We start from the raw sequence: 26383 nt of genomic DNA, 5'->3' as shown, positions 1-26383 counted from the left end.
GCTAGCTAGCTAGCCCATTTCCCCCTGTTTGTAATTAAAGGGTCACACTTTATTTGGATGGTCCTTTATAAACCATGCACAGATGCTCAGTAATAATATTATTTACATTTTGTATATATATCAACAATATTATGTCACTGTTTAAGTGCAAGTTAAGCCAAGGTGCCAGTAGTTAAGCCAAGGTGCCAGTCATGCATACACACACATAGACATACACTCATACATACATAACACACACACACACACACACACTGTCCTCCTCTCCCGGCTCCTCTCCTCTTTACTCCTCCCTCGGTGTTAAGCATCTTCCTGTTTCTCCACCCTCTGTTGCACCTCCAGCCTCCCCTGGGCTCCTGGGTCGCTCACATGTTCACCCTTCCACTCCAACACCTCTCACATTTATCTTCTTAAACAAGGTGGTCTCTTGCTGTGTGTGTGTGTGTGTGTGTGTGTGTGTGTGTGTGTGTGTGTGTGTGTGTGTGTGTGTGTGTGTGTGTGTGTGTGTGTATGAGTGTATGTATATGTGTGTGTATGCATGACTGTGTGTGAGTGTCTGCATTCGCATGCATATATCGGTGTGTGTGTGTGTGTGTGTGTGTGTGTGTGTGTGTGTGTGTGTGTATATGACCCCATATATGTATGTATGTGCGTATGTGCATGACCATATGTATGCATGTGTGTGTGTGTGTGTGTGTGTGTGTATGTGTGTGTGTACGCCTGTATGCGCCTGTGTGTGTGTGTGTGTGTGTGTGTGTGTGTGTGTGTGTGTGTGTGTGTGTGTGTTTGTGTATGTGTGTGTGCTCAGGGAGGGCTCAGTCTCCCCGCACAGGGCAGTAGGCTGAGGTCTAGTCCAGGCCAGGCAAAATAGAGCTGGTGGCTCCCAGCCAGGTGGCTGTGATGGTCATCTGAAGGTCAGACGAGCTTGATGAGGATTGATATGAAAGTGATGTGAAGCAGACAGCAGACCCAGGAGGGAGGGAGGGAGTGAGGGAGTGGTCTCTCTGTCTGTCTGCCTGTGGTATTTTTAGTCTTAAATTCCCTCCCAAATAAAACACACACAAAAAAAAAAGAAAAACATCAACCGCAACGACTGATTAAAGAATTCTGATGCATTCGACAATAACAATTTTCCATTTAGGCTCCCCGATGAATGTGAAGGTAATTTCAAATCGGGATGATTGTATTGTGCACCAGCGAAGACAGTGGCGGCAACAGCATTGTAGTCAGGTGGATTTTTAGTCAATACTAGAACCCCCCAACATCTGGTGGATGGTCAGTCCTGAAGCAACAGGGGCTATTAAGCTGCTATTATCCACAACATGAGAGCTGCCCACTGCTCAGTTTTGAAGGTAACAATAGCTAAAAAACAAAACAAAAAAGACTGAAATAGCGCCCTGTATGGCTTGGCTCAGCTATAGGCATCATTCCTCCTGGGTAATTGCATGCCTGTCAGGTCTCTCTGACCACAGCCAGACTGATGATGAGGCAGACCCTGTCAAGGAGGTAGAGTGGGCTCTACCGCCCACTTGATGACCTCTCTCGGTGACCCCGCTCCTTCTCTAGAATAGGACCAGCACTCGCCAGCCAATGAGAGAAGGCACAGTTGGAGAAGTTCTGGCCGAACTCAGTTCAGCAAAAGTTCAGGACCACGGAGAGTTCCGACGAGGCAAAACGGAACAAAAACAAGGTCAAACTAAATAGTTTTGTGTAGCATGTCAGGAGAGGATCCCATATACCTTTATTTGTCCACCTCATCAGATTTGTGAAAGACCAATTGATTATTTAAAAATATATTGATGAATTGAATCCCTTTAGTTAAAGGCGGACGTCTCAGAGGGAGTCGAAAGCAGCAAAGGCTGATTACATTTTTTTAATTACATTTTTTGTTACTTTATCTAAGGTTTTATCTTGCAAAAAAGTATTTTCCTTTAGACATCTCATCATTATTGATGAGCATTGTAAGACCCCGCCATCTGTAATGTCACTGGAAAGAATACGAAATCACCAATCAGCTCTGGAACTTAATGTGTCCCATGGGAGTGACGCGTTTCATCCCGATCCTCACTGAACACATATGCTTAGTGTAGGCCAGTCTACCACAACATACACCCAGCAGCGTATCTCACATAGCACATAACGCTCCCACTGTTAATGCAGCACAGAAACAAGAACCGGCTTCCTACTCGCTACATTTTTCCTCTCGACTCCCTCGGCTGTCCTCATATCGCGCTCAGTGTGTGTGGGTGTCGCATTGGATGACACCCCGAGCAAGGCTTGTGGAAGCAGATCCTGCACAATACCTGTTGGCACTTCCCAAACGAGCGACGTGACGAGCAGCAATTGGGGAAGGAGACATGCAAACGGGCGGGGGGGGGGGGGGGGGGCTGCCGACTGCGTGTCTTGAGCGCGTCCCCACCAGGCCCAGAATAGTGACAAGGCTGGCAGCCTGGACAGGCTCTGACGCCGGCCCCAATCTGAGCCGTGTCCGCGCCAGACCGGAGTGTGGTGCAATGCTGGGTGTTGATGATGTCATCTTTCCCAGCGTTTCATTACTGAGTGCTAACAACCTGAGTTGCTTCTCCCCCCCCGATCTCTATTTCTGGAAGGCGTCTGACACACAGCTGTCATTCCCTGTGGCCTGCCTATACTTAATGGCACAGTAAAACTCTTCTAAACTCTTTCACCCTCGCAGAACTTTTTTCTCCCCTCCGTCTTGGTTATTTCTCTGTATCTGTTTCGTAGATACACTAGAATCTAGGTAGTACACAGAAAGTGAAGAAAATAAGAATTGGCACTCCATATTGAGAGGCCTTAAAGGTTCCTTCATCTTCCTCCTACTCAGAAACACACACACACACACACACACACACATGCCTTCCTGTGAGTGGATGATGTGCACTTGCTCCAGAGCAGCCCCTCTTTGAAAGATGGAGAATGGCAGCAGAAACAGATGGTCAGTGGGGTTTGTAATGCGCGAGCCAAACTGCTGTTGGTTTGGTAAATCTCGGGGTTGTAATCAGTGTTATGTAAACTGTGGACTCAGAGCGAGCGCGAGCCTTCGCCCGTCTGCCTCAACGCCCCCCCCCCCCCCCCCCACGTGCTTCACTCAGCACCACGCCGGTCCGTGGAGCTCTCCTTGGCTTTTTCCTCACCTCCAAGTCCACACAGAGAAAATGGAGAGATGGAGAATAAAAAAAGCTAAATCCCCCACTGAATGTGGCTGTCATTTGCAGTCTGCTTGTGTGTCTCCCGCCCGCGCGCCCTCTCTATAAGGGTTTTATTATGTTGACAGCGGTGTGGAACATTATTGGATATGCTTGGAATTTTTGATGTTCTGAGAAGGAGACTCATTTTTGCATCCAGTATGAATTCTGAGCTTGTTGAGCAGATGACATGTCTGCCTTGCATTGCTTTTTCATTACCCTGCCTCTCAGACCCTGATGTGTTATAGGCACTAGACATATACGCCTCAGCTAAAATACCACTCGGATGTATGGACACAAATCGTATTTTTTTTCAATGTGTAAAAGGAGGCTACATGAAACGGGCTAATGTCACAATGAAAATCCAAGACGTTTTGAAATACCAATGAAAGGCTTAAAGGAAAACCCATCAGGAATCTTATACATCTCCATGGCGATTAATCCTTAGTGTTGTTGATACATGCATTGCACTGTGTGCAGCATGAACTATTGAACTTCTTATGTGTATTCCATAGGACTAAAAAGCGCTCAATGCCTCAGTCACAGGATTGCTATTCTGTGTTTCACGCTGGAGGGTAAGATCCATGTATTTACCTTCTGCTGAAGGGAAAAAAAAATCTTTATATTCAGGATTGAGGCCACTTCGTTTCAGATGCGCCACTGGTCAGTCGATGGAAACTGAAGCGCCGTGATGTATTATTTTAACCTTTACCTTTCAATGCCCACCCATCAATACAGAAACAATAAAGCACAAGGGCCTTTTTGGCATGGGAAGCCTCTCATGTTAAAGTGAAACAGAACATTGATGGCATGGAACTTGATTAAGAAATTCATAAGGATTCCCAATGTTTACTGACCAATTTTTTTGACCTGTTCATCATGTGATATTTATCATCCAGAAAAGAAAGCCTTTCCATATTGGATGGAATTGACGTCCTGAAGCAATAATCCTTCTTCTCTCTGTCTCTCTGATCTCTGTCTCTCTGTCCATCTCTCTCTCTCTCTCGCTCTCTCTCTCCATCTATCTCCCTCTCTCTCGCTCTCTCCATCTATCTCCCTCTCTCTCTCTCAGACACATACACAAATTCGTTCTTTCCTTTCTACTAAAAAACTAACAGCAACCTTTGGAAGATTTGAAGGTACCCGTCAATTCACCCGAGTATTGTAAGTATATGCATGACCCCTAAAAGAGCATGAATGCACAGGATCATATATGAGAGGTTGGAGGGATGGAGCTAGAAGCTGTTGACACTCTAAAAATGCCTGGTGTCTTTCCTCTAAGATCTACATTACTATATTATAATCAATCAATCAATGTACCTCTTTAACACAGATGAAGAAAACATTTTACTTTTGTGTGAATTGAGCGCTCTGATCATGTTCTCATTTCTAAACAAGAATGGGAGCATTCAGAGAATGCAAACCTCCGCCTTGTGACCTTGACCTTTGACCTAGACATCTGAAAATCTAATCAACTATTACCATTATATTACCCACTCTCCCCACAAAGTTTGATGGAAATCGGTCCATGCGTTTCTGCGTAATCCTGCTAACAAACAAACAAACAAACATACAGGGGCGAAAACATAACCTCCTTGGCGGAGGTAATAAAAGAACTGTATGGGTTATCCAGGCCTCTTCACTTTCCCATTTGGGTTTCCAAACCCAGCACACAAGGTCCCTAGACCCAAGAGTGTGATTCAGATGAGAGGAAACTTCACTAAGATATCTGGCTACATTGTTTCAGACTGAAATGTTTCCAGTAAACAAAAACCACAGGAACCTCCTGTAATTATGAGTTTTCACAGCTCATTATAGTATTTGTCTAGGTGTGAATTACTATGAGGTGCTTATGGTGCCAGTGGACTTTTAATAATTATTCTGGTGAAGTCATCAAGATTTATGCATATAGCACTGTAGCCAGCATGACATAAGGGTGATCAGTTACGTGCAACAGTAAAGGTTCCATCACATCACTCACCTCCGACAGCGCTAAATGCTAGAGTGCTGTGTGTGTTGGTGAACTCAGCTCAGTGGATGATCTAAGCTGTCACTTACGTAGTCTTGCTGTATTGGTCATAAACACGGCAGCAATCACATGCACTTAATATGCAGGCTTTCTTCGCCGCGGATTTCGCCATATCACAATCCGCCACGCATAGGCGTAATCGACATTAGAGTGGAGCTGTCCATGGTACTGAGACGAAGTGGTCTTGGTGCCAAACTGCCGTCGACTCGCAAAGCTAATGGGAGATATAATGTATATCACTGTGGTGCCGGTACGAGTTGAATAACAAAATATGAGAGATGATTTTTTTTTTGGCGAGTGATTATTTCATTGTGGTTGGGAGAGAACACCGTCGAAATCAAAATCTATGGCTGGTCTTACATGTATTTTCCATTAGAAGACACATTTATTCTATACAGCATTGATGAGCATGTCTTTCAGATGAAAATCTTAGATTCCCCACTATTTCAGCATTGACACGTGCAAATAGCACGAGGAAGTGTGCCCCCCCCCCCCCCCCCCCCCCCCCCCCTCCATCCCCAACACAGACACACGCACGCACGCGCGCTCTGCACAGACACAAAAACTAAGCAACAATACTGAGAGGCTATTGTCGTGTGTATTGTAAGTGTAAGCGTAGCTGACGCACTGGCTGCATCAGGTTGAGGTTGGAACCGCGGGACAGTGTTAGTTGGTGCCAGGGAGAAAGAGAGAGATGTGTGTGCAAGAGAGAGAGAGAGAGCATAAACCAGATGACCAGTAATCTCACATAATGCCGATGTGAGGCTCACTACATTAAGCAGAAGGCATTTCTGCAGTATCCACACTGCACGGACACCGCGAAATGCTTCTTTTCAATCCTAAATGCATCACAGGTGTGAACACTGTCACTAATATACGGTAGAAAAGACCGTCTATATCGTTCACACTTTGGGGTGATAAGACAAACGAACACTCGTTTCGAAGAGGAAATGCTCATTCTAAAACACAGCTACGACTATCAAGCGAAGTTACTTCGATTAAGCATTAGCTCGGTCGTACTGTATTTTTCGTTTCGATTAAATGTCACTCGGGTCGCATAATCTCTAACGCACGAATCACTTCAAAGTGATGCGCACGGAGAGAATACAGTTTTGTGCCATGCTTATGGCTGAAAAACCTTCTCTGATCTATACAACCAACATTAAAAATAACACTTGGTAGTAAACACTGTCGACGGCTCAATGTAGACCCTGTTTTTAATAGATGAAAACAGACCCACTGTGGTTTTCGGAGTCACTGTTCTCATCATCAGCTCACGCGCACAGCACAGCCAAATACATCTGACTGGGCTGGTCTGTAGCGCTGTAGGGTGAAGCCCGTCCAAAAAAGTAAACCAGACTGAATTATATTCCATTTTTAAATGCGGTATATCTTGTCAAATGTCTTACTTTTAAATGTTCGCCAATCCCATGTTTGGCTGTTTATTTTTTAGTTTGATGTGTAGCAGTTTTGTTTTAAATTATTATTGTTTTAAAGCATTCACAAATCGGTCCTGTGGGAGAAAGCGATAGAGAAAAACAAGGGGTCCAGTTGAAAATGTAAGAGGATTTGATTTTCCAGCCACTGAAAAGAGATTAAGTCGACAGCAGTGGAAGTTAAATTGTGCTGCATATAAAAATGGGCGGATTGGTCTTCCGATGAGAGATTGGTACCACCTTCCATTCTAAAATAAAATCACCCTGGTATGAAGTCACTGACTATTTCATATCCGGTTTACCCAAGGACAAACTACCATTGTCCTGATAAAGTAAATCTTTATTTGGCCGAAATATCCGCATTTCGTAGTGATTTTTGCACTCAGATCACTAATTTGGTGGGGACTCGGAAGAGTTTAACTCCCCACACCAATGAATAGTGCGCGAGACCTGCGCAAACTCATCGGCGTCGTCAGCAGCAGCTCCTTGAGCCTCGAGCTAAAATTCGGCTGATCGGAGATCTTTGAGGATTTTTGTCATCGTATCCGTGTTCAAAGGGTATCCATAAAAGTTGAAGGACACGACACGGTCGCATATCCGAGGTGTATTGCTGTAAGTGAATTCAAGATTTTGCGTTTGGCTTGGCTTGTATTGGTGTGAGACAGGGTTTGTGGATAATCGCAGCAGTTAAAACTGCACTGAGTTCGGTTGCTTGCCGAAAATGAATCGCATTGGAGTTGAATAGACGGAATAGCTATGTCGAGTTTGGACGGTCATAACTAACCTTATTATGTTCGCGTCTGACTTATTTCGTGTTTTCTGATGCGTTTTGGACACTACCGCACAGTTGCTTAATTGCTCTACGCGTTCAGACTGAATTACAGAGGATGTTTTAGGAACATCGCTGAGGAACCTCTCTTGCATACCAAATCCCGCTGAAGACTTTAGCTGTAATTCCGACGTTTTCCTATACAATAACTTGGAAAGTAAGATTATGCAATGTTATGTGTTAGCCTACGTTATCATTGTTTTACAAAATCTTGACAAGTATCGGAATTTAAACCGAACTGTAGATCCTATGCACCGCTTCATCTTCTGCCTTTCAGCCTCGCATGGATTCAAGCTATCAGCCTCTTTACAGTTCTGCCTCGTATAAAACCATGGGCTTGTGCATCCTAATTGTTGCAGTCATGTGTGGTATATATTTTTAGAAAGACTGTAACGTTGTTTCACTGACAAATGGTCGACTGTGGTGGCGAGGACATTGTTATAATCCCAGTAACAGGAGTCAAACGTCAAGAGAATGACAATTGCCCATCGACAACGCATTACCGTCTCAGTTTACAGCCTATGAAAGTATTATGAAATGACAGGGATGCACCGTGCTGAGAGCGCAAGCGGTTGTGGAGATCTATTTAGAAATGGCAGTCTCGTCGCGTTTTAAATGGTCGGGGGCTGCATACAAATTCCACGGTATCAAACGATGTATAATTTGAAATGCACAGATGTTCTCGGTGGTGTCATCGCTTAGATTTTAGTATTTTTGCGGTGCGGCTATTTCTTTCAAATTTAGGATTAATCGATTGAAACATCCAGGGGCTCGCTCGCTCTTGATATGTGTGTGTATATATGTGCCCGACTTAAGCAAACACGAGCTGTCTCTCTGTCAAGCTGCGTGCAAAATAGGCTCCCCTAATATCTCGTGATATGAACATGTGAGTCTGCAGCTGGTGGAACAGTTGCATAGTAAGTGCGAGCAACGGACAGCGACTATTCGCTCGTGCAGTCTGCAACCGCGTATTACCCTGTAGTGAAGGGAGAGGGAAAGGGGAAAAGGTATTATTCCGTTTTTTCTTCTTCTCTGGGTTGCATTAGATAACGGCTTATTTTGGAATTACCACGGTTGACATACCTCGTGGATTTCAACGCGTTTAGTGCAGAACAGGTTTTCCCAGGGCAGGCAGCTGTCACGCAAGAAGGTAGAGCAGAGCTGCGATGCGATGCAGTAGATGGGGACGCTGGACGTGAAGTTGTTGTAGAGGCTTTTATGATGTCGGCGCTGTTATATCAGCTTGTTACTTAGTGTGGCTAAAGTCTTTGCCCAGAAGACCTCATGTTCTCTAATGTTTTTCCCCTTCCAGGGACACCTGTGCTTGTTGGAAGGATGGTCGCCCAGCATCGGACCTACTGCTTGTGTATATGGGCCTGCTTACTCGTGGCAAACGTGTTCGGAGGAAAAAGGTAGGTTGTCACTAAGAACAATATTCATGAGGAAGTTGAACTGTAGTTTGCATGTCTAGGTTAATGACCATTCTTGGATCCGTATTCTAAAATGAGTCTAATCTTCCTTAATCCTTTGATAGTGCCAATTAAGGAATGGAATGGTTGAGTTGTATTGCTGTGCTGTGAGCTCATCCATTATTTGTGTTTATATAACTGAAGTGTTAGGCTGACTCTTTCAAGATGCCTTTCTTGTGCAGGCAAGGGAAGTAAACAAAGAACAATCCAATCAGCCGAAGTCAGTTTCAGTAGTTTCAGAATGAGTAGCGAGATTGTCTACCCTTTGTCAGACATAAAAATCAAGCAATTGAAATACTAATTAAGTATGGGTTTAACATGCCTAAAATAAGTCCTAATGAGAGATCAGTGCCAGTTCAGTGGAATATCTTGGCCTTTCATATCACCCACTTTTCCAAAGCCATGTTCGCTTTTTCTCTCTCTCAATATGCTCAGAAAATTATCCTAAATGATCTTTGGTCGTACATGAATGGATATCAAATCAAATATATTTGAGCGGCTTTCATTTGTGACTGCAATTCCACTTGTTTTAATGAAGCAGCCGTGAATGTGGGGGTCCATCTTCAAAAGGCTGGACAATTTCGAGGGGCTTGCGAGGCTCCTGATTAGTTATCCTTTGGTGTCTGCTTTACAGCGCCATGCAATTATCAAGCAGAGATTTAGGCTGAGTAATATGGAGTTCAAATGGACACCGTTTGTATCGTGAGGTGGCATGGGAAACGAAATTGGAAGGACCTGAAAGAAAGCACAGAGGCACTCACAAGCCTTACATTCTTACACATATGCACATCTATACATGCTTATGCACACACACGTGTGGACACACACACACTCACTCTCACACACACACACAGACACGGACACACACACACACAAAGATAAACATGCACAATGTGTGTGGGAGTTGTTTTAGCCCTGTGCAGAGGGAAGGATAAATCCAGTATGTAGTAGCTATGTTCCTGTTGCTGTTCTGATGACCTGTAGATGGTGATGGTGTGCAGTCTTTTATGAGCTAGTGGTCCCGGCTTACAGACATGTGAATGCTCTCCTGTGGCGCTGGTCTGTGTTTCTGCGCATAAACACTGTCCCTATGCTACAGAAAGTTCCCCCTATCCACACAGCATCTCAGGTGGTTATATCTGGACTGAGTTAGCTCGGAGACTCCTCTAACCCAGTTACATTTTTTTTTTTCTTCACCATTGCGGTATAAAAATGAATTCAGCTGAATCGCGATTTTTGGATGAGATTTAGACACACACACACATACACACACACACACACACACCCACAGACACACACACACACACACAGAAAGAGAAAAGAGAGAGAGAACAGCATGGATTTTGCAAACAGTGTGTCTGTATGCCGGTTTCTGGTCTGAAGGCAAGCCTGGCCCTACATGTATGTACTACTGTGTGTGCGTATGTCTTTCTCTTTGGGATCTGCCTCTTCTCGTTTCCCCTCTGGTGCTCGGTACCCCAGCTGCCAGAGTTGTTGTTGGAGTTGGTGCAGTAAAGCTTGTCTAATTATGTTACACATACAACAGCTCATTTATACTTTTCCTCTCTGGATCCTCTGCAGTAACCTACTGTCTTGTCCGATCGTTTAGCTGGACTACATTTTCCAGATGTACTGTTGTTTCTCAGGAAGGATGTTGTTTTTGGGTGGTGGTACATAGCGGTATATAGCACCCCACACTGACACCAGATCCATATTAACCATGTAAACCCTGGCCTGACGTAAGGAATGCCCTCATTAAGGGCTTCATAAATCGTGGAGCGGCTCACATTGAAAGCCGTGTGATCTCCCTCTCTCCCCCTCTCTGTTTTTCTGTCTCTGCCTCTCTATCTCTCTCTCTCTCTCTCTCTCGCTCTCTCTCTCTCCATCTATCTATCTATCTCTCTCTGTCTCTCTCTCCATCTATCTATCTCTCTCCCTCTCTCCCCCTCTCTGTTTTTCTGTCTGTGCCTCTCTATCTCTCTCTCGCTCTCTCTCTCTCTCTCTCTCTCTGTCTCTCTCTCCATCTCTCTCTCTCTCTCTTTCTCTTTCTCCATTTCTTATTGCCTGTTTGCATGTGCTTTCTGCAGCTCCATCTCTGCCTGCAATTTCATGTTTCCTCATTTGTTGGTCTATGCTAAATAATCTTGATGTCCTTGGAGCAGCTTTCTGCGAAGGGCTTGTTTTCAAACACCACAGACTGTTTATTCAGTAAGGTAATCAAACGTGTGTGGTCTGCTATTTCGGAAAGAAAATTACATGTTTGTAATTTCTTAGAGACAAGATAATGCGTTTAGCTAAGCAGGGGGGGAATAGCCAGCACTTCCTCTCTATCGGATAAAAGACGAACCTGATTAAATATTCTCTTTTTTTGGCCTGTAATCATTGTGCTGAAATATTTATGAGTGACATTGTTAACCCACCATTACACTAATTGCAGGGATTTTTGTTTAGCATTTTATTTTCATGGCCCTTTGGAAGCACTGTATGTTCATCAAGTCCTGCACCGTTAAAAGACTGTATTCAGAAATAAATAATGCATTTTATACATCTGTGGGCTGCCTCTCAAGAACAAGAGGAAACACTCTGGGCTCATTTAGGTGTATTACGCGCTTTTAAAAGACCTCTTTCAGGCCACAGTGAAGCTATTTTGTGCCGTGGGAGTTTCGGTTTAAAGTTGCTCCGCGGAGGATTTTCACCACCTTGCTGTGTTTGTGTTTTGTTAGCGAGAAGAATGGCATGACAGACGAACAGAAGGACAACACCACAGTGTTCACCAGGATCCTGGACAGCCTGTTGGACGGATACGATAACCGCCTCAGACCAGGACTCGGAGGTGAGTAAGGGGAGACAGGAAAAGTGCACAAGGACGTCTGGAGTATCGGTGACTTTAATGTGCGTTGTGTCTACTCCGTGGGGCTGTGGGCACCCACATCTATGTAAAATAGCTGGAGGGGAGCAGATTCATCTTCGTCTCCATTCTGCTCTACCGCGAGGCTTTACAGGCAACAACCTTTGTTGACCATTTTGAGGTTCCCATGGTGGCTTCCCAACGCAAAGGAGGTTTCTCTTCCTCATTTTTTTTATATCAAAGGCTTCAGACATGAGATGAGTCCACTGAAGTCTAGACTAATTAGTTTACTACAGGGCCAGTCACAAAGGAGATTCTGATTATTCTGATATATTCTGATTCTGACTCTGGAATCATATACCACTGTGCCTATAGTATCCTGAGACTGATTTTTGGGTACCAAACTGAGACAAAAATGTGTTCTTTTGGTGAGCATAGGCTTTGAATGGAATTCTTTATTCCTAAGAATTCATCTTTGGCTTGTCTGGGTGGGATGGGTTTTGGTGTTTGGTGAATTCCATTGGATTATAGCACTGTGCTGCATGCTCTGTAGACATTTGGGAATTGATTAAATAAAAGACTAGTAATCTATCTTAAAAAAAAAGAAAATCTTGTGGTTGGGGGGGGCGTAATGAGGACTGCCGATCGCCTCTCAGTATCCTAATTTCTTGCTTCAACAGAGCGGTTAACCGAAGTCAAGACTGACATTTTCGTGACGAGTATCGGACCTGTCTCCGACCACGAAATGGTACGTCCACCTCACGTCACCTCGCGGCACCTTGCCCTCCATTTTAAATGCCACCTCCTACGTGCCCGTTCCCTCAGTCACATGTGCCCCCGAACATTAAAAACCTGTCTCAGGACTCTAAGCCTCTCTCAGTCGGCTAACATTCAGGCAAGATGGAACACGTTCGAAATGTCACTGCGAGAAAAGAAGATGTTTTTCTGCTGCGGTTTAAATTTGGATTTATCTGAGTCTAGCGAATTGGATGCTTCAAAGCTACTGTCTATGACACATATAGTGATTTAGAAGCCTCCTATGTACCATATACGTACAAGGAGCAGCGAATGGGAGTGGGTCAATGATTTACTCTGAAATGTCTTAAAGTAAGTGTTTTCCTCAAACGTAACAGAAAGCTAGGCAGACAGTGGAGTATCATGAGCACTTTTGTCAAAATGCCATGTGACCAAATGACATGTCATAACATTGTTCATAGCCAGACACACACACACACACACACACACCCACACACACACACACACTATCACACTATCACACTATATACAGTATATATATATAAAGAGAGAGAGAGAGAGAGCGAGAGAGAAAGAGAAGGAAAGACAGAGAGAGAGAGAGAGATTACTGTGACATCTGGAAGAAATGAAAAAAGTGTTGGCTGTCCCCTGCTGACCAATCATTGTGGAGCTATTGTCTTATTCTTTGACACTGGGCATTTTGGCATAATTTGAGTTCATTATTTCCCAAAGACATATGGGACTACATTTCCCTCCTGCGCCCGGTCACCCTCCATCCTATGGACTGCAGAGGAGATCAGAGGAGCTTGCCCACTCTAGTTCCCATCAGCTCTCAGCCTCATCACTGGCTCTGCCAGTGTAAGTGGGTGTGTAGGAACCAGAGGCTTCTAATGAGAACTGTAGCTAGCTCTGTCAGGCGTGGTTATGGAGCATACATGAAAAGCTTCTCGTAGCTTTTGCACAGGGATGATCAATGGCCATTGAAGGAAGGCCTTTCCCCATTGTTTACACATGCAGTATGACTGTCTTTATTATTGAGTTTATTTATTTATTTTTGTTTTGTTTGTGGGTTTTTTAAAGTTCCATTCTATCCATCTGTGTCCACAGTGCAGGAGCATGAGAGTGATAGCAAAGGATAGCAAAATCAAAATGAGAGTCTCTCTCTCTGTGTGTGTGTGTGTGTGTGTGTGTGTGTGTGTGTGTGTGTGTGTGTGTGTGTGTGTGTGTGCGTGTGTGTGTGTGTGTGTGTGTGTCTGCGCGTGCGCGTGTGTGTGTGTGTGTGTTTGTGTGTGTGTGTGTGTGTGTGTGTGTGTGTGAGAGAGAGTATGTGTCTGAGAGAAAGTGGTTCCTCACTCCCACCAATCAAATCCTCTAACCTTGACAGGAAATAATTAAATTGCAAAGGACAGTCACCAGCAGGAAAAATAGGCCATTGCCGAGGTGTGAATGCCAAAATGACACGTGGGAGAATGAACGGGAGAAAGCTGCACTCAGCACTATGTGAAGCCACAGTGTACAGAAGTTCCTCTGGGCCCAGTTTCCCGAACGCTAAAAAGGACTTGAAATCGGTCGTAAGAGGGATATTGCAGAGCGGTTTCCCGACGCCGCACTTACGGCAATGATGAGTCTATGATGTCGCCAAAATCCACGTAGGCCGTTAAGATACGTCGTTATCGGGAAACTAGGCCCTGCTTGGTAATGTGGAAGGACAACTTCTATGCTCTTGTTTTTTTTTTTTTTTTTTAATGTCTGTTGGTTGTTTTGCCTTCGCAGGAGTACACAATTGATGTGTTTTTTCGACAAAGCTGGAAAGACGAGAGACTAAAGTTCAAAGGGCCAATGGCCGTGCTTCGTCTCAACAACCTGATGGCCAGCAAAATCTGGACACCCGACACGTTCTTTCACAACGGAAAGAAGTCCGTTGCTCACAACATGACCATGCCCAACAAGCTTCTGCGAATTACAGAGGAAGGCACACTGCTCTACACTATGAGGTAGGATGGGTGACGGTTGTTGCACCTTTAACCTCTCTATAAAACACATATTATTATATTGTGCATAAAGTTAACTTTTTTTTTTCTCTCTCAAAATGATGTCCAAACGTTCCACTTAACCGCCGTATGTCTCCATAAATGTGTCAAATGCATGATGGCATAGGTAACCACAGGGTCTCAGGTCATAATTGCAGCATCCCGGTGTCATTTTTATTACAGTATTAAGTCTATTTATTGTCACGGTTGTGGGAACAGAAGTCCATAAAGAGGGCAGTGAATGAAGGATGAAGGCTGGGCCCCTCACATGGCCATGATTTCATTTACGGGCAACTGGCAATGGGCACCTAGCAACAAGCAAATAGCAAAGAGCAAAGTCTGCCGTGCGTGAACTAATACTAATTAAATAACGTGGCGAAGTCATTTTTGCTCATTTAAAACCATGCGCAAGAACAGTGCAAACATGGGGGGGTCAGTGCAATGCTCCCACTGCCCTCATGATAGCTTGAGTTCATGCACCGCTACGGACTTTGGTGCTCGTTGCTTCGCTCGTTACCCGTTACCCATTACCCATCGATGACATTAGGGCCCCTCAGAGTGAGGGCGGGGCTCAAGCACGGATCTGAGTCTCGTCCTGTCTGGAGACTAGCCTGCCTGTACTGTGAACATTGGGGGATTAATTAAATCAAACACCAGGAATGTTTCTTCAGATTTAAAAAAAAAAAAAAAAAAGAAGGAAGGAAGGAAGGGAAAAAAAGCTGGTAAGGGGGGCGATTGTGGGTGGCTGATCGCCTCTCAGCCCCCTGGCCCCATCCTGGTTCGAAATCTGCCCCAAAGCCTGCTCCTGCGTGGAGAAGCAGCTAGCATGCTAGCGCTCCTGCTGTCACTCTGCGTTTGAGTTGTGACGCCATAAATAACCAACCAACGACGTTAACTTGTGCTATGCCTCGTGCGCTCTAATGTGCGGGTCATGCCAAATCACCGTAAAGCATCCCTTAACACATTTATTAGAAGACTGAGAGGGAGGCTTGGAGACCATCTCTGTGTCAGGTAGGAGATGAATTGAGGACTGGTCCTGGTAGTGTTGACATTTCATTTCTTCCCACCTCTTTGTGGGGGAGCTGGCCTTTAGCTCGGAGATCTGGAGAGAATCAGAGTGTCGCAGTCAGAGTAGCATGTTTCTGTTTTTTCTCTGGATGGGCGTTCTAAATGAAAGGAACAAAGCCCCCTCTACAGCCCATGAATATTATACTCCTTTCTTTTCTTAATTCAGTATTTTTGTCTTTCTTCTCTTTCTTTCTGTGCTTCTTTATTTGATCTTTTCTTTCTCTTTCTATCTTCCACTATGTTACTCTCTCTCTCTCCATTCTTTCTTTCTTCATGTCCTTCTTTCTCTCTCTCTATCTCTCTCTATCTCTCTCTCTCTCACCCCAGGCTGACAGTCAGGGCCGAGTGTCCTATGCACCTGGAGGACTTCCCCATGGACGCGCATGCCTGCCCACTCAAGTTTGGCAGCTGTGAGTATAATACCTCGACCAGATCTGCATTTACAAAGGCCTCTGTTGAAAACACAAACCCGTCTGAAGTGTGTGTAGGGGCAGCTGTTTTAACCCATGCCAGGTTTGGGTTTCGGCCGTGTCTGGACCGATAGCTGCGTGTCCCTCCGTCCGTCCGTTCGGCTGGCTGGCTGGCTAATCTTCTCTCCCCTGACCTCTCACCCTGACTTCTGATTGGTTTATTATGCATTTGAACTAATAACATTTTTAAACATGAAAACATTAGTAAAACCTTTTAATCGATACTAATTGCACCTTATACATTGAAAATAAACAACAATAAAAATACAACTTGAAGAAGGCCTTGCAGGCTTCGCAGGAGTGTGTGTGTGTGTGTGTGTGTGCTATGGGTGGCATCCTCCCTTTTTATCTTCGGCCTCTTATCTCACCGGCTGCCGACCGGCAGCAGCACTTTCAACCCCAAATCATCCTTGAAAAGAGATGAGCGGTGCGATGCACGCTCGGGAAAAAAAAAAACATGCAATGAATAAAAGACCAGCCCACAACTTCATGCTCCTGACACGAGCTCTAAATATTTCAGTGGGGGAAAAAAGCCCCTCTTTGCAGCAGGGCTCTTCCTCTCCTCTCCTCTCCTCTCCTCTCCTCTCCGCTCCTCTCCTCTCCTCTCCGCTCCTCTCTTCTCCTCTCCTCTCCGCTCCCCTCCTCTTCTCTCCTCTCCTCTCTTGTCCTCTTCTCTCTGCAGTGCTACAGCTGCTTTGCGGTTCTCTGACGCTTTAGATCACAGGGAAAGCAGCCATGTCTCTCGTTTTGTATTCCGTTTTTTTCCCCCCCCCTTCTCTTTTTTTGTCCTCCTCCTCTCCCTGCCTCCTCAGTCAGTGACTAATTCTGTGTGAAGTGCTGCATTCACCTTCCTGTTGTGTTGTGTCCCCCGCCAGACGCCTACACCCGCTCAGAGGTGGTGTACGTGTGGACGAGAGGAGCGGAGAAGTCAGTCGTGGTGGCGGAAGACGGATCCCGACTCAATCAATACGATCTTATGGGACAGCATGTTGACTCTGGGGTAGTCCAGTCCAGCACTGGTTAGTTCAATAGTCCTTCACTTTTGCACCTGCTGCCCAATTTAACTGAATCAGCTTAATAGAAGCATTAGTACTAGACAGAGTGTTGGTGGGTTTGTTTACTTTGTAAGTCGCTTTGGATGAAACATCTGCTAAATACCCCTGAACTTCAACTGTTGTAAAGATGTAGTTGTAAAGATGGCAAAAAGATGCAAGTTCACTATCCTTGAACGAACAATAACAACTCATTTCTCCTGGGGGTGAATCACAGCATTGCTCAATATAAACTCAATATAAGCTATATATAAATATATTGATTGGAAACGACACTTCAGCACGATGCAGTTTAATCATATAGCATAAATAGACCTAAAAACCCTTAAGGCTCCAGAGAAAGACTACTGCATATTCTTTAGGTAAGGAAAATAGTGGGATTAGCTCCGATTGCAACCGCAAGCAGCACAGTCCTTTCGAGACCAGTCTTGGTTGAATACAATGACCACCAGTTTGCTTGGCTTGTTCCCAGTTTCCTTGCTGTGCCTTGTTTCTACAAAGCTAGGATACCACTGTGATAGCTGGTTTGTTTGCACCACCTGAAATATTAGTTAATACTCTCGGTCAAAGGGGGTAAAAAGTATCTTTATCTTCTCATAGAATTGTCAGTAATAGTCCATACAATTTATAAACAAGCAATAATGTCCACCATTAACAGTAAAGAAGGGAAAACAATGCACGCAATAACAGTAATTGGCTGATGCTACAAATGTCAATACTCATCTGAAAATGCATACACTAATTCCTTCAAGAAAGTATTGATCAAAGCAAACGTAATTAATGTTGCAGTGCCATTGAGTATGACGATATTGAGTTTCTTTGGGTGTTAGTGCAGAGAGAGAGTGTTGTGTATGAGTTATGAGAACCCACATAAACATCAGACATAATATTTACTCTGAGCATATTGATGAAGTGAAACATTACCGCTTATTGAGTGCTTTTTAATAAAAAAAGATGGCTATTATTATGTTAACAACATGCAATCTCATACGCGGTGAAATATCTCTGGATTCAGTCGACGGCAAAAACACACAGAAGCAGATGTCCTCTTCATAGCATTATCCTCCCAAGGCGCTGCGCTGAAGATTATTGCACAGCGCATGGAGGAACAATTCAGTCTAGAGTAGATCATGAATCAGTTTGTGTAACTCTTTCTGTTCGGATTTACGTGTGTGTGCACAGGAGGACTTTCGTCTCTGTTAGTGAGTGAGAACTATAAGCTCTCTGAGGTGCTCATGTCCCATCCCCCCCAACCCCCCCCCCCCCCCCCCTCCCCCCGCACCCTGCCTCATTGATGAAGAATTGTTGACAACTAAACCATTTTCCTCCGCCTCACTGCAGCATCGCTAACACTATCATTCTACTCTCTTTCTGTCTTTCTTTCGTTTCTTTCTTCTTCCCCCCCCTGCGTACCGTTGACCTGCCTCAGGAGAGTATGTTGTCATGACGACACACTTCCACTTGAAGAGGAAGATCGGCTACTTTGTCATCCAGACCTACCTGCCGTGCATCATGACAGTCATCCTGTCCCAGGTGTCCTTCTGGCTCAACCGGGAATCCGTCCCTGCAAGAACTGTATTTGGTAAGAGCTAAAGATCATCTGATTGTCTGCGGTATTAGCCAATCAATACCTCACTTAAGCTCCCCGGTTGTCTGACATTTGCACAGTTGCAATGTATTGTCACTGAGGGCCAATTACATCACATATGTTGTGCTCAGGCTCCCTATCCAACATCTGGTTTCGTGAGAGAAATTACTTACTTTTCTTTTTTTTTCTCCTTTCTTGTTGTGTGCATTTATATTCACAATGCAAATACAGTGGCCATGTTTTATTTAGTGAAGCCCCATCCATTTTTTAAGTAGGTGCAGCAGAATGCTGCATCAATTCATAAATGCTTAACTCCACGGTGTCTGCTCGACTCTCTGAAGTTTTAAGCTTGGCTTGAGTGTGTGTATCTCTCTTGTGTGTGTGTGTGTGTTTGACTGGCTTTGTGTGTGTGCCAGTGTGTAAATCAGTGTATGTGCGTATCTGTCTGTGTCTGTGCGCGTGCTCATACTGAAGTGTTATGTAACAGGCGGTCCAGAAATGGAAAGATTTTCCTCCTCAACTGTGTGTGAGAGAGAGTGTGTGTGTGTCTTTGTGGTGTGTGTGTGTGTGTGTGTGTGTGTGTGTGTACGTGCTCACTTGCTTAGCTGTGGCAGGGCCTGTCCTTGTCATTCCCTGTATTCCCTCTCCTCTCTCAGCGGACCTCGACTCACCCTTGCCCACTTCCTAACATTCTGAAGGGGCCTTTCCAAGCTCCACACAGAGCCCTAGCACTTTAGACTTCACACTACATTTCCCAGAGTTCTCTAAGGCGTCACTCCGGAACCCTCAAGTGGAGGTGATTTGTAAGGGGTCATTGATTACCTCCTGTGTGTGTGTGTGTCCACTACGCCCGGTTATTGAACATCTTGGCAAAGAGAGCTTTGATGTGTCATTACCCAAGGTTCCCTTTGTTGACAGGCTGTGTTTACCAGTTGACATAAACAAGACTAAGTACGTGATTAAAACACCTACCTAGTAAATTGTAGGTTTGGACGCAATGTGTCTAGAATTTGTTTTTTCTTGTCTGAATGTTTTGTCTGGAAGCGTATTAATTGACAAGTATTTCATATGCTGTGTCTTCTGATGCATGACGGCGTTGATTAACCATGCCACTCAAATCACCAATCTGTCTGTCTCTCTCCATGCTAATGGCATGGCAGTGCTACCTGAGCATCATCCTCACATCAGTGTGTTTGTTTACACAGGGTGGGGGTGGGGGGGGGGGGGGGGCATTTACTACCTCGTCAAGGCCCCATGTTTAATTCTAAATCTAATTCGAGCCCATGCATGCACAAGCACACTAAATGGCAAATTCTGGCTTTCCGATAAGTAGACTATTTAAAAACACAGCAGTGCGCTTGCTTATCTATTTCTCGGTGTGTCACTTAAAGCCGGCTGATTACTGATGAGGAACCTGTTTTCATTCTTTTAGCTTATGCCTCACAATAGGGTTGTGTGTGTGTGTGTGTGTGTGTGTGTGTGTGTGTGTGTGTGTGTGTGTGTGTGTGTGTGTGTGTGTGTGTGTGTGTTGGGATGAAGGAATATCAGTTCCTTCATGAATTACATGCAAATTGAATAGATTTCAGTATTGTGTTGTGTTGCGTTGCTAGCGTAGCTTGTCCTGTCAGTGCCTGCGCTGCATGGCTGTCACAGAGTGGCCCTGTGAAGATTAGCTCTTTCTGCTCCTACAGCGGTTGGCTGTGTGTTTACTGCCTGTTTGATGGAACCGCTGATTTGAACACAATGGCACAACTGGCAGCTGCTGCTTTCAACTGTAACCTCAGCCAGTCACTAGGGGCATGGTGGGTTGCATGCATTGCGTATGCGTGTGTGTGTGTGTGTGTGTTTGTGAGTGTCTGAGTTCACTTGTGACTGTGTGTGTGTGTGTGTGTTCACTTGTGTATGTGTGTGTGTGTGTCTGTGTTCACTTGTGTGTGTGTGTTTGCGTGTCTTCATGTTTGTTGAGGGGTACTGCATTTGACAGCATGTGTGTGTACAACAAGGGTGTATGTGTTTATATAGTATGTATGTGCATATGTGTGTTTGTGTGTGTGGGTGTGCATGTTTCTGGGTATGGGTGTGTGTGTGTGTGTGTGTGTTCAGGTGCACGTGTGTGCATACATGTTTGTTTGGTCTGGTGACAGCCGCATATGTAGCACAGTAGACCAAACTCAATCCCAACGTCAAACTCCTGGCTGTAGACAAGAGTGCTTAGGAGATGAGTTGCAGTTAAGCATCAGGCCACTATTGATGGATTGAAAGTTGAGTGGAGGTCACGATGTTAAACGCAGGCAGGTTGAGCACAGGCAGATTGAGCACAAGCAGGTTGATCACAGGCCCATGCAGCTCCGACCATAGCTGGCGAAGCCCCTCGACTTCCAGTCCACTAAGCTAAACGCCACGGGGCTCTGATGGATAGGCTGGTGGGTCGTTGTCTCCGAGATGTATGCTGTCTCGCTGTGCGTGATGACTGTCGTGTTAGTACCCTTGGCGATTCATCACCTCGACTCGGTAACTTTATTTTGGCGATCTGCTTACTCTTGCCATCACTCCTAATCTCTTAATTCGTCTTCCCCTCCTGTCGTGTTTGTCAAGGCAAACCTTGTTAAAAGATATGGATCATCTAAATCAAGTGTCAGTGGTGGTGCGCACAAGACTAAATTGAGTGGAAGGGGTTCTGGAGAATTGAGTTACCTACGTGATTAATCCATTTAGAACTTTTTCAGGCGGGTGACTGTATTCATTAGAAAGATTCAAATTCACTACAGTCTATTAGTCCACTGTGTCAAACAGAGCCATTTACAAGTAATACTGCCTCCAAAAAAATAATGGTGTTTTACTTAGTTAGGGGGAGAATGATGGGAGACCATGTTTGGTTTGCAGCCTCGTTTAGAAAAAAAGAGTATCATTATTCTGAGGGAGAATCCAGTAGGCTATTGCCTGCTATATCATTCTTATTGCATTTTAACAGCACTTTAAAACTGGAATGATTGTACAATTTGGGACTTAATTTACATCACAGCAAAAACACAAAAATGATTCTTCTGCAAGCAGTCTCTCTGTAAGCACCAAAGACTCACGGCATGAGATTGCAGCTGGATCTTCTCACAAAATGGTGGCATCACTTTTTTCTTCTCTGCAGACTTCAGTTTGTGCTGTAGTTCACAGCGTGAGATGACAGGCACACATTTCACCTGGGAGATGGTGCTGTGTGTGTGTGTGTGTGTGTGTGTGTGTGTGTGTGTGTTATTTTACATAATAAGGCACACAGATGCCCACTACCGCCACAGGACAACAGGGAGCTCTTGGTCTAGTTGCATGCAGGCAATTAGACTGGTTCACAGTACTGCTTCGCAGGAAAGGAGAAGTGTTGTTCAGGCATTGCGTTGTGTGTGTGAGTCTGCCAGTCACAGCATCTGGTTCACACAAGCTGTGATCCTCACAAGATCAAGACATCCTGTGGAAAAAAGGGTGAAGGAGCGCAAAGCAGAGGATGGAAGGAGAAGTGGTTGGCGTTGTGTACAGGCTTTTTTTCAATAGGATTTTGAATCTTTCTGTTTTCTTTATTTACTTTTTATTTTTCTGTAACGTTGACGTGCCACATCGGAGTCAGTTTTTGAATATGCATGAAGCCTGGGCCAAAGCTGATGGTGAATCATCACACACCCATACACACACACACACACAGACACACACGATCTCACACACACACACACACACACAGACACACACGATCTCACACACACACACACACACACACACACACACACACACACACACACACACACTTATTCAGATTATCTGACGACGTGTCATTCATCCTCTGAAGCTCACAACAACAATATTCTGATGATCAGAGGGCACACAGCAGAATGCCTCTCTGCCAGCGTCACAATATGCGGCAAGAACGTACCACTCAAGCAAAAAAAAGGGAGGGATTGCCAAGTTGTACAAACGTAAATAATTAAAACATGAATTCACACAGATATAGTACTCTTGGGACACTGCCTTCAGCAAATACATTTAGAAACCGTATGTGGATTTCACTGAAATCTGTATGAAGACACCCAACTGGAAGGCGTGGCTTTTTTTTTATACGGTTTTCTTTTCGAGTGCGTGTGTGTGTGTGTGTGTTGACCATGTGTGTTTTTGTGAAGCCATGTGTATGAATGTACAAGTCTTATGTACATAACATGCCCCTTAAAGAAAAGTGTGGGCAATGGAGAGTTCCTAATGGAGGGAAGTTGAATAGTTTAACGATGTGTGTTTGCTGGTTTAGAGGCTTACATCAACCCTGGCATGAATGTTCAGAACTAACACAAGCACACACACACACACACACACACACACACACACACACAAATGCATACACTCACACAAACACACATGCACACACAAATGCACACACTTATACATGTACACACGCATACACACACACACACACACACACAGACACACAAACACAAACACACACAGAGCCCCATACACACACACACAAACACACACACACACACACAAGCAGAGCCACACACACACAGAGCAACATACACACACTCACACACACAAGCAGAGCCACACACACACAGAGCCACATACACACACAAACACACACACACACAGAGCCACATACACACACACACACACACAAGCAGAGCCACACACACACAGAGCCACATACACACACAAACACACAAACACACACACACACAGAGCCACATACACACACACACACACAAGCAGAGCCACACACACACAGAGCAACACACACACTCCCATTTAATGACTAATTTATGAACAGTCAGTGGTGCAGCCTCTTCCTCGGGGTGTCACAGATGTCACAGATAGTTTCTGCCTCTGCCTGTTTGGCTGCAGGCATATTTACACTTCAGTCTGCAGGAAAGCATTTACCAACCTGAACCGCACTCTCACACACAGCCACAAACACACACACACACACACACACACGCTCACACACACACAAACACACACGCTCACATACACACACACACGCACACACACACACACACACACGCTCACACACACACACACACGCTCACACACACACAAACACACACGCTCACATACACACACACACGCACACACACACACACACGCACACACAGACACAAACACACACCCACACACACACACGCTCACACACACTCACACACACACACACACACACACACACACACACACACACACACTCATACACACGCTCACACACACACGCTCACACACACACACACACACACACACACACACACACACACACACGCTCACACACACACGCTCACACACACACACACACACACGCACACACACACACGCTCACACACACACGCTCACACACGCACACACACACACGCATACACAGACACACACACACCCACACACGCTCACAAACACACGCACGCACGCACGCACGCACACACACTTAGCACAAATAATGGAGGATAGAAATTGACACGCACATAATCTCACATTGTTACTGTGCACCTTTTTTTGTTATATAACATCTTGTTGCCACCGTATAGCACCATACCCAGATAATAATAAAGTGCACGGTGCTTCGGTGAGGTTAAACCAGGTTAATAATATTCAGTCATCGAAAAATACAGGAGCGCCCAATCACATCCACACAGGATGCCAATCTCATTGTTCATGTATTGCAGGGAGTGGGGATCTGGGGGGTACCCAGAAAATTGGCAAGCATTACACCAGTTAATCAGAATGTAATGCTTTAGTCTGCCAACTCAGACTACGGGGCTTATGCCTCGGCCATTTGTGCAATTTTAGCCCAACGACCAAGAGGGCCTGGTGCCGATTCCAACCCATAATGTCTCATATGTCACCATCAGAAGTTTTTTTTATTGCAAACAGAATGGCCTTTTTATAGAGTCGTATGGTTTTAGACAGATCACTGAAACATATGGATGGGTAAAATGGATGTCGCCTGGTAGTAAATTTCCTATGAGACACTTTCCTTGGCAGGCTAAATAGCTGACTGACATCATCATGTCATGTTAGATGCCATAGCCATGACATCAATTCCCTAGATGATTTATTTAACAGTATCATGTTACTGTTGTCGTTGATTGTTGTAATGTCAGCTGCCATAAAAGCCTGTGTCACATGGTTACAAGCTTTCATAGCATCACACATTATGAGAGAGCTCCCATGACAGGTGCAACCGAGAATGACAATTCAGCCCAGTCATGTCACTGCAAAATAATCGTCATGGAAACAGTCAGTGGCATGTGCAGTGACACATATGTCTTTTGTTTTCCTCTCTCTCTCTCTCTCTCTCTCTCTGTAGGAGTGACTACTGTACTGACCATGACCACCCTCAGTATCAGTGCTAGGAACTCCCTTCCCAAAGTGGCCTACGCCACAGCCATGGACTGGTTCATCGCTGTCTGCTACGCCTTCGTCTTCTCCGCTCTCATTGAGTTTGCCACCGTCAACTACTTCACAAAGAGGGGCTACGCTTGGGACGGAAAAAGCGTGGTGCCAGAAAAGGTATGCACCACCAACTCTTGTCTCTGTGTTTGGAGCATCATACTGTTTGTCAGAGGTAGAACTACGGAGGTGAATATTTTATCTTATCCTGAAAGATAGATACATGACATGTGAATGTGTGATCCATTCACTGGAAATGACCTTACATTACATTAGTAGAAAAATATTTTGAAGGAAGTATTTCATACCTCTCACAGTGTTTTTTTATTTGATTATAAACATGAATAAATTCATATATTTGTATGCTTTGGAGAAGGCATTCGCGTTAACCAGGTCTTTTTAAAAGCAAAGTATGTTGATCCAACAGAGTATTTAGAATTCACCTACAATCTGAACTCCTTTTGAAGCAGACATTATGACATCATGAGTCCTGGACATTATGAGTATTGGACATTATGACATCATGAGTCCTGGACATAATGGCATTATGAGTCATGGAAATAATGATATTCTGAGTCATGGACATTATGACATCATGACAATTGGACATAATGATATTATGAGTCATGGACATTATGACATCATGACTACTGGACATAATGACATCATGAGTCCTGGACATTATGACATCATAAGTCCTGGACATAATGACATCATGAGTCCTGGAGATTATGACATCATAAGTCCTGGACATTATGACATCATAAGTCCTGGACATTATGACATCATAAGTCCTGGACATTATGACATCATGAGTCCTGGCTCTTCACCCCAATGCTCTTTTGTTTCCCCGCTTCAGCAAAAGAAGAAGAAGGAGTCCCTCCTGCAGAAGAACAACACGTCGTACGCCGCGGCCACCGCCACAGCTTTTGCCCCGAACATTGCCAGGGACCCTGGCCTGGCCACCATCGCCAAGAGTGCCCCTCCCCCACCCACCGAGCCCAAGGAGGAGCCCAAGCCCAAGCCCCCGGAGGCCAAGAAGACCTTCAACAGCGTGAGCAAGATCGACAGGATCGCCAGAATAGCCTTCCCGTTGCTCTTTGGAACCTTCAACTTGGTGTACTGGGCAACTTACTTGAACAAGAAGCCCAAATTACAGGGCCTGCAACCACACTAATCGTACGGTCTTTCTCTCTCTTTTTT

The 26383-nt window shown here is 44.8% G+C and overlaps 1 protein-coding gene across 1 annotated transcript; it reads left to right on the top strand.

Moving 5' to 3' along the window:
• Window positions 1–8089: 8089 nt before the first annotated feature.
• On the top strand, window positions 8090–26357 carry gabra1 (gamma-aminobutyric acid type A receptor subunit alpha1; the record flags this gene model as incomplete). The annotated part of the gene is made up of 10 exons (XM_080851307.1): window positions 8090–8141; window positions 8810–8909; window positions 11690–11799; window positions 12495–12562; window positions 14344–14564; window positions 15996–16078; window positions 17014–17157; window positions 18620–18772; window positions 25098–25300; window positions 26040–26357. The coding sequence occupies 10 exons, from the start codon at window positions 8090–8092 to the stop codon at window positions 26355–26357; spliced, it is 1452 nt and encodes a 483-aa protein (XP_080707433.1).
• Window positions 26358–26383: the final 26 nt, after the last annotated feature.

The sequence above is a fragment of the Sprattus sprattus genome, assembly GCF_963457725.1.
Source record: "Sprattus sprattus genome assembly, chromosome: 1".
NCBI classification, from domain to species: domain Eukaryota; kingdom Metazoa; phylum Chordata; class Actinopteri; order Clupeiformes; family Clupeidae; genus Sprattus; species Sprattus sprattus.
The sequence above is the reverse complement of the archived record's forward strand: the minus strand, read 5'-3'. Positions and strand labels throughout refer to the sequence as shown.